Below are 9,068 nucleotides of genomic sequence, written 5' to 3' on the forward strand. Positions count from 1 at the left end.
CTCCCATTATAGTTACGGTTATATACATTATCAACCAATTAGTGACGAATATTAGTGGACAATTAATTAAACAAACACTTGCGTCTAACATTCACGTTCGAAGAATTTCTAACCTAGAACTGTTTAATTAATAAAGACGAGCCTGGCCCGAACACATCTCCTCCACACAAGTGTATAGAATATGACTAATGGGTGATATAAAGTCAAATAATTATATACATACTATTACATGTATATTTTATATACGTGTTAATCAATAAAGTTGAAATGACCTTACCAAATGACACTAATATATCACTGAAATATAATCTTGACATAAAGTTGATAGTGAGAGGGCTCCATTGGGGTCTATATTATGAGTCGCACAATCTGCTTCTCGTGCTCCCTTCACTATAAGTTCTCAATATTTACTTGTATTTGCATGTGAACCATCTTAATTCTATTAACCTAGCTAGCTAGCTCTTTCTCTTCACTTTCGAGTCATTCGAATTCTGCCATCAAAATGATGCCACTTGATCAGCATGATCAAGCGACTACTCCTCGCAGTCCGATTAGCATTCAAGTGAATAACAAGCCGGATAACATCTCGGTTTATGCGGAGCCGTTTGATTCGGCAGGTAACACTAGGCCGTGCGGGGAAGAACAAGTTTCGAATCAACAGACTGCATCGCCAGTGGGGGTTTCGGTGCTTCGGACGTCGAGATGCTCGGTTACACTAAAGGTATGCTAATTGCTAAGATACTGTGTAGGCCCCTATGTTAGGATATAATAGTCGTTTGTTATATTTCTATTTACAAAAAGAAATTTTTAAAATAATATTGACAAATATGTGGTCGAAACTCTTAAAAATATGTGAAAAACAGTCGAGAGATTAATATATCCTTAGAGGGAGTATTTGCGTGCTCGTGTATCGAAATATTGTACCGAAAGGTAATAATTTTGTGATGATTTAATTGTTGGTGCAGTTTGAAGATGTCGGGTACAGTATCAAGCTGCCGGGAGACAGTGGAGGGAAGTACTTAGCTTCGTGTAAACCTAATAAACATGCAATCAAAACTTTACTTAATGGAGTGAGTGGAATTGTTAAGCCCGGAGAATTGCTAGCAATGCTTGGTCCATCCGGGAGTGGAAAGACCACATTACTAACAGCTCTAGCCGGAAGACTGCCTGGTAAGATCTCGGGCAAGATAACGTACAATGGAGTACCCTTCTCGAGCTCCATTCGTCACAAAACAGGCTTTGTCACTCAAGATGATATCTTATATCCGCACTTAACTGTGTTAGAAACCCTAACTTATGCTGCTTTGTTAAGGCTGCCGAAAACTCTGACAAAAGAAGAGAAAATTGAACAAGCCGAGTTGGTCATAATGGAGCTTGGATTAACAAGATGCAGGAATAGCCTTGTTGGCGGGCCGCTGATCCGGGGAGTTTCTGGCGGGGAGAGGAAAAGGGTTAGTATAGGGCAAGAGATGCTCGTGAACCCTGGATTGTTGTTGTTAGATGAGCCTACTTCGGGACTGGATTCGACCACTGCTCAACGGATTGTGATGACATTGAGAGGGTTGGCACGAGGAGGGAGAACTGTGATTACCACAATTCATCAACCTTCAAGTCGGTTGTTTAGGATGTTTGATAAGGTACTGGTGTTATCCGAGGGTTCTCCTATTTATAGTGGTAATGCTGAACAAGTGATGGAGTATTTCAGCTCCATCGGTTATGCTCCTGGCTTTAATTATGTGAATCCTGCTGATTTTCTGCTCGATCTTGCCAACGGTATGAAAACTTTTTCAAGTTAACTTCATAAAATGATATACATGAATTATGTAATATGATATACCTTAATTAAGTTGTGATTAAGCTAAAAACTGATAGAATTATTGTTCCGTACTTATGAAAATGTTATGGAAATACGTAGAATAATTATTCTGCACTTTCTTAAGAGTCCCAGGACAACTATTTATATTGTTCTCGTGCTAAAGCTGCGGCCTTAAATAGAATACGAACAAACACATCAAATTTTTTAAAGTAAGGTGAATCATATATAATGGACGGCATCTCAGCTACAATAGGCGTACATGTAGCCATATCCATAAAACAGCTAAGTAAAGTAACAGGGAAACACAGTGATCCTTGTGATTTTTGAGAAGGCGAAAGCTCAACTGTACATAGTGGTCCAGACACTCGTAGGACCCTATTTTAAAGGAAAGATGTATGTGATCATTTTCTTCTTTTAATATGAGATATTTGAGGCAGATTATATGATTATGCTTCAAACTTTATGCTTTAAATGGGTGACTGCAGTCTAGTTTCGAATTTAAGTGACCCTGCTTTTCTACTTTCACTCTTATTTCTTCCTCTTTCTGTCTGCCATATATATAATTAATATTATTATCTCTTTGTATTAGTTATTATCGAATTTCCTCTAAGGAAATAAGGAATCATTTAAACAGTGCCATGAAATATGAGCTTATATGATAATGTCTTTAATTTCAACAGTGTTAAATTAAGTTTTACAGTGCTTCATTGGATGGGATAGAATGAATTCTATGTTATTAGCTAATTAAGGTGTATGTATGGGGAAAAAATTTCAGGTGTGGCTCCTGATCTAAGACAGGATGAGTCACCAGAGTTTCATGGCATAAAAGATCAACATGATGACCAGAATTTAATTAAAAAATCATTAGTTGGATCTTACAAGAAGAGCATCTATCCTTGCTTGAAGGAAGAGATTGCTAGGACTTGTCAAGACCCTCCTGGAGGACCATTAGCCGCAAGAAGTAAGCACGTTCACGAACTCTATATATTAGGCATATATCTAAATCATTAACTGAACAATTAGTATCAATTCCATTGGTATGTGTAGTCATATAGTTCTAACTTCTATCTGTCCCTGCAGGATCAGAAAATCAATGGACAACCAGTTGGTGGTTGCAATTTAAGGTGTTGCTCGTAAGAGGTCTACGCGAAAGAAAACATGAATCTTATTCAGGTCTTCGCATTTTCCAAGTCATGTCTGTTTCCATTCTTTCGGGCCTTTTATGGTGGCATTCTGATACTTCCCACATTCAAGATCAGGTAACTCCATTGTTGCAACTCCTACAGGATATATTATTATGGTCTTCTGTCGTGACAATATTATTGTTTCATAATTTGACAGGTGGGACTTCTCTTCTTTTTCTCAATTTTTTGGGGATTCTTCCCTTTATTCAATGCCATATTTGCCTTCCCTCAAGAAAGACCAATGCTAACAAGAGAAAGATCTTCATCAATGTACCGTCTCTCCTCCTATTACTTTGCACGAATAGCTGGAGATTTACCAATGGAACTGATCCTCCCAACCATCTTTGTAACGATCACATATTGGATGGGAGGCCTCAAGCCATCATTTCTCACATTTTCACTAACACTGTCCATTATACTCTTCAATGTGTTAGTTTCCCAGGGATTAGGCCTCGCCCTCGGAGCCATTCTGATGGACCTTAAAAAAGCCACTGCCTTATCTTCAGTGATCATGCTTGTGTTCTTGCTTGTTGGTGGATACTACATTCAGCAAATGCCGGTATTTATAGCATGGATGAAGTACTTGTCGTTTAGTCACTACTGCTATAAGCTTTTAGTGGGAGTCCAGTACACAAAAGATGAAGTTTATGAGTGTGCACTAGGAGTGCATTGCAGAGTGCAAGATTTTCCAGCAATTAAAGTTGTGGGGATTGGAAATTTGGTCTGGGACGTAGCTGCTTTGACTGTTATGTTGATTGGTTTCAGGGTTTTGGCTTATATAGGCCTAAGGAGAAGCCAATTTCATTAACTTGGACTTTTATGTTGTAATTAGTAAATAAATACTTGAGCTAGATTGATTAAGTAAATTAATCTATGAGCTGAATCAAGCTAATGAAGTTGATCAATATATCTTGACAATCGCTTGCTGATCACATTTTCTTTTCTTTTCTTTTTTCCGTAGAAAAAGTAATCTCACTGTAAGAAAACAGGCTAAAACCGACCACTTAAAACTGACCGCACCATTATTAGAAATGGAGCCACGTGGGACCACATTTCCGAGAATCCAAATTAGCATAACCGACCACCTATACGGTCGGTTATAACTCTTAAAAACGACCAATTTGCATAACCGATCAGGGTTCAACCAACCACGATTAGCGGTCGGTTTTAGCCTTATAACCGACCGATTGTCGTTATAACCAACCAACCACGATTAGCCTTATAACCGACCGATTAGCGGTCGGTTTTAGCCTTATAACCGACCGATTAGCGGTCGGTTTTAGCCTTATAACCACGATTGCCGTTTTTGCTTGAGTAGTAAGTTCGAAAAACATCACAATTTCAATAATCGTTGCAAGTATGATAAAGCGTCACAAGTTTAATCCAACATATGTAACCAACTACGGTGTTTGTGATGAACATCTGTCGTAAATTCGGAGAGAAAACCTTAAACTTACGAAGAATCAATTGTGCAAATGCAGGTAGGGTGATTATGTAATTTGAAGGATTTGCATTACTCATATAATTCTTCTAAATTCGTACTGAGGAGCATTTCTCAATAAGAAATGAAATATGCAAAATAATAATATATAACAATAAAGTATTACAAACATAGAATTAAAAAGAACCGGATTTGCACATGCAGCTGAGAGCTGACAAGAAGATTGGCTGAATAGTTGATATTATCAACTAGGAGCAGAGAATTGGATGCTTGGAGAATATTATTGTTTCAATGGAACTACCTAAGAAGATAACTCATGTTAATATTCTATGCTCAAAAAATGCTTCAGTACATCATGTAATTGTTCAAATTCCTTCAACTAGTGGGTACCTGGATGTGTATAAATAGCCTATGAAACTAGCTAAATAATGCAGTTGAGTTCAGCAATTTGAATAATCTCTGGGTTCCAGCTAAACAAAAGAGTTTATTCAATGGCATCAATGAAGGCTGAAAAACCTGTTGGAACTTCACTCTTTGGACAAGCCAAGAAGGAGCCTGCCACTGGCAAAGCTACAACAAGTACCACCACCAAAGCTCCGGCTTCCAAGCCATCCCCGAAGAAAGCTGCCCCAAAGTCTCCTGCACCCAAGAAGAAGGTAACATAAAAACAGTCGTTATCCAAAAGAAAACTTACCAGATACACAATTTCTTTGTATTTGGAGTCATTAATTAGAAACGCCTAACTATAGTCTCTGTGTGAATTTATTAGGCAGCACCAAAGGCGAAATCAGCAGCAGCAAAACAGTAACAAGAATCTGAGGGGATTGATATGTTCTTCTCTGGGAGAGCATATGATGCAGTTACATATATGTCTTTATCTTTCAATGTCAATCTATATGAAATCAAAATCTGTGTGGCCTATATTATAGTCATAGCTTATTTGGGCTATGCTTTGGTGAAATAAGATCTACATGATTGACCACGAGTATTGATGGTAGCAGTGTTAGATAGTAAAATCAGTTTGAAATATAATCACATAACTTGCAGCAAGAAGTGCATAGAAGATAGAGCTAATCAATAAAATTAATCACTTTTGGGATTGGTTATTTTTATCACTATTAACAAGAAAATATTCAGAAAATTTTGTAACTCAGCAAAGTTCGGCATTATTATATAAATATGTTTATTAATTTATTTATTGATTCACATGTGAACAATTTATATGCCACAATACAACAATTATTCAAAACTATTTTATAATACCCAGATTTTCAATGTTGTATTAATAAATTTATAAGGTGATTAATAAATTTTATATATTTTTATTCACTGATTGATACAATGTTTTAATAATTAATTCTTAATTTCATCTTATTAAACCAATTATTTATTATAATAATAGTGTGACATAATTTCGTAACTAAAGTCTACGTAGGGTGATGTAATTGATGTCTTTTGATTTTTCAAAAAAAATAAAAATATCTAAAGAGTTAATCATTAAAATAATTTATTTACATCAATCCATCCATTATTCAAGTGAGGGGTGTAAAAACTGACAGCTTTAAATGGATGACTAGATTTCTCCCAAAGGCCATAATTTTTTTTTAATCATACCAAAATTACTCGAAGGATCTAGACATTAGTTGACATCATCACCTTATACAGGTGTATCTAATCAGTAAATATAATAATAAATAGAAAAGTTATATTTTTTCAGAAGGATCCAGAAGGAACCGGAATCGAGTATGCCTTACTTCAAATGTAACAACTTATATAATGGTGTTGAGCATCTATAGCATCGTCACCTCCGATCCCCTTCCCCCTCCCCCAACCTAATAGTTGTAAACAAAATATTTTGTGTAGCTAATTTCAAATTGATGATTGATCAATTGCCTTGTAAATAAGATGCCAGCTGACCACATCATATTATTCTAATGTCAAAAGATAGGTTGGTACATTCTATTATTTAATAAGATTTTAATATGTTTGAGAGTTCTGATTTACAATTTTCTCTCTCAAATCAGAGACCACAAAATTCACACCCATCACTAAATCATCTAAATTACACCCATCAGTGAAACTCACCATGTATCTATCCTAATAATCCCGAATATTCTTTAAATCAATATTATATTGATCTATGTCATCTATATGTCTAAGATCTATCATTTCTCGGGCATATATCTATCATCAATAGTGAACCGTACATATATACATACACACATATCATATATGTTTTCAATTGTAAAAACAAGAAAACTTTCATTCAAAATATAGATCTAGATGAAGGATAATTATTAACTGCTTGATGTGCTGCCAGATATCATCAATACAATACAAGAATTTCTGGTCTTCTAATACAGAGATTGGGGTCATGAGGGGAAGATCATTAAGGAGCCTTCGTGTGTGCGGGGGCCCATCTCATCTCTACAAACATTCAGGTAAGTCATTTTTCCATCTTTAAAATATTCTTAAATATAAAGGAATTATTTATGTATTTACAAAAATTTAGTTTTGATGATTTTTAAATTCATATGTGTTTGTTTGAGAATTGAAAAATTGCTTCATTATTAGATAAGTGTGACAATTTTGAAGGAAATATCTCATATATTGAATATGTATGATTTGTATCATGTTAAGATATATGTTTTTTAAATGTATTTGGATATCTTTGCATATACCTTCTAATGTGTATGGTTGGAAAGAATGTCTCAATATAACCAAAGAATATTTATATAGAAATATTTATAGGGAATTGTTAAATAAGCTCCAAAGTTTACTATTTAAGCTCCAATTCAATTTTTTTATTTATCCAAATGTCATTATCATCACTAATATGGATGAAATATGTGGAGAAGGCATAGGTAAATATGGTATAAATTTTGGATTTGGAGCTTAAATAGTAAACTGTGGAGTTTATTTATCAATTCCCTATTTATATTGACTGTTATTATAATTAAACTTCAAAATTTATTTTAATTACTATCAATAGTTCTAGAAATTTTCATGAAATTATATTTGGATAAAATTTAATATTATTTATAACAATGTCATTAAGTCTTAATTTACTTTTTCATAGATATGACATATCCTTTTTAACCAATTATATAGTACAACAAATAAGCAAACATGAGTGATGTCCTCACTAGGATGCATGCGATTTTTATTTACTAAGATTGATTGTAACTTATGAAATTCTATATCACTCTATTCATTTCTTTCAATACATGATTATATTTTTACAACTTACTAATTGATGGGGCAACTTGATGTCTATTTATCTTATGTTTCTCATTATTGTAAAGAATAAGAATATCTGTGACTACTAAGAGAAAGATTTATTTAGAAGTTGTTGTATAAAATCTTCAAATTAAAAAGAATTTTGTTTAATTTCACCAAATAATGAAGAAAATGCTCCAGAAAAAAGGTTTTGAGAAGATTAGTGTTGAGAAATTGTCAGAGTATACGAGGGACTTCCACTTGACAACGTTTTGGGAGGCATCAATGCTAGAGAAAGTGTTAGACGTTGCAAATTGTGAATCTAAACTAGTGCAACCAACTTCACAGGTTGCTGATTCATCCACAACATTAGATTTGGAGTATAGTAACAGCTGGCAAGTCCATGCTGTTTTTGAATTTCGAAATCGGAAACTATATTACTCCCTTTGTTTTGTTTTATAAATCGGTTTATAATTCCTCATATTTTTTATGAACAGCCTTTAGTTTTCAAGAACAACTGAGAAAGATGTCTTCCATAAGAAGGGTAAGATATCCACTCTCACCATCCAATTTCAAAAAGGCATGCAAACTATAGCATAAGTGCGCTCTTCTTATAGATAATTGACTAAACCGTGAAAATTGTTCTCGCAGCTTTTGTCCCTATCCTCCAGTGGCCGGAAAGAACTCATATTCCTCACTTCCTCCAAGCAGCACGAAAGATGGGTTGTTGATTCTTCAACCGAGGAATTTAAGGCTATGTATTAGAGAAAGAGAGTCGAAAGATGGGTTTTTAAGTGTCCCTCCCTAATTTTTGTTGGAGTTTAATCTAAACTCTGATATACTTCAATTGCTTTTATTTCTTTTAGTTATTTTAAATAAGTTGCTGTGTTAGCATGAGTGTGCACAGCAGGACTAGGTCGTAGTAAAAAAATGTTATTAAGAACATGGTTAGATTTAGACACACGTGAGCCATATATAATGGAAAACCTAAACTATTCACACCCGAATGTGACTAGCTCCTATGTCAATGTAAACTTTGTACCTATATAATATGTATTTTATATAATTGAAACATATTAATCAAGAAATATATGCGAGAATGAATTGGCTTTCTCTTCCAAGTGCTTTTTCTATTGAAATGATTCATCATTTATAGGCAATCCATACAACACCCAATAGTTACATATAATCAACACCAATGAGTATATTTGTAACTTAGAGAGATGATATGTACAAATCAATAATTACTTGTAATTAGTAAATACATATAACTCTTTTATTTTGTTTCAGGGATTGAGTCAAATATACTATAGTAGACATGAATTTTACTTTGAAAAATGTTAAGAAACTCAAATTAGATCTCGAATTATTTTCCAAATTTCATGGGTCTTGTTATAATTAATTATAT

At 34.3% G+C, this 9,068-nt stretch overlaps 1 protein-coding gene and 1 long non-coding RNA gene across 2 annotated transcripts; both read left to right on the forward strand.

The window, feature by feature from the left end:
- The first annotated feature begins 377 nt into the window (after window positions 1-377).
- Window positions 378-3,932, forward strand: LOC108196792 (ABC transporter G family member 21). The gene is made up of 5 exons (XM_017364226.2): window positions 378-721; window positions 966-1,773; window positions 2,592-2,777; window positions 2,897-3,075; window positions 3,158-3,932. Exons 1-5 carry the CDS (start codon window positions 503-505, stop codon window positions 3,806-3,808), a joined length of 2,043 nt encoding a protein of 680 aa, XP_017219715.1. The 5' UTR covers window positions 378-502; the 3' UTR covers window positions 3,809-3,932.
- Window positions 3,933-4,843: 911 nt separating this feature from the next.
- Window positions 4,844-8,326, forward strand: LOC108194314 (uncharacterized). The gene is made up of 4 exons (XR_001801410.2): window positions 4,844-5,097; window positions 5,211-6,882; window positions 8,158-8,204; window positions 8,312-8,326. It is a non-coding gene; the product is annotated as an uncharacterized LOC108194314 (long non-coding RNA).
- The last annotated feature ends 742 nt before the right edge of the window (window positions 8,327-9,068 follow it).

Source organism: Daucus carota, chromosome 7, assembly GCF_001625215.2.
Source record: "Daucus carota subsp. sativus chromosome 7, DH1 v3.0, whole genome shotgun sequence".
NCBI classification, from domain to species: Eukaryota; Viridiplantae; Streptophyta; class Magnoliopsida; order Apiales; family Apiaceae; genus Daucus; species Daucus carota.

Excerpts from the sequence above, each read along its gene's own strand:
- LOC108196792 (XM_017364226.2), top strand. The coding sequence starts at position 503 with ATGATGCCACTTGATCAGCATGATCAAGCGACTACTCCTCGCAGTCCG. Across the intron at positions 1,774-2,591 it reads TCTGCTCGATCTTGCCAACG|GTGTGGCTCCTGATCTAAGA; the intron begins GTATGAAAACTT and ends AAAAAATTTCAG. Across the intron at positions 3,076-3,157 it reads CTTCCCACATTCAAGATCAG|GTGGGACTTCTCTTCTTTTT; the intron begins GTAACTCCATTG and ends ATAATTTGACAG.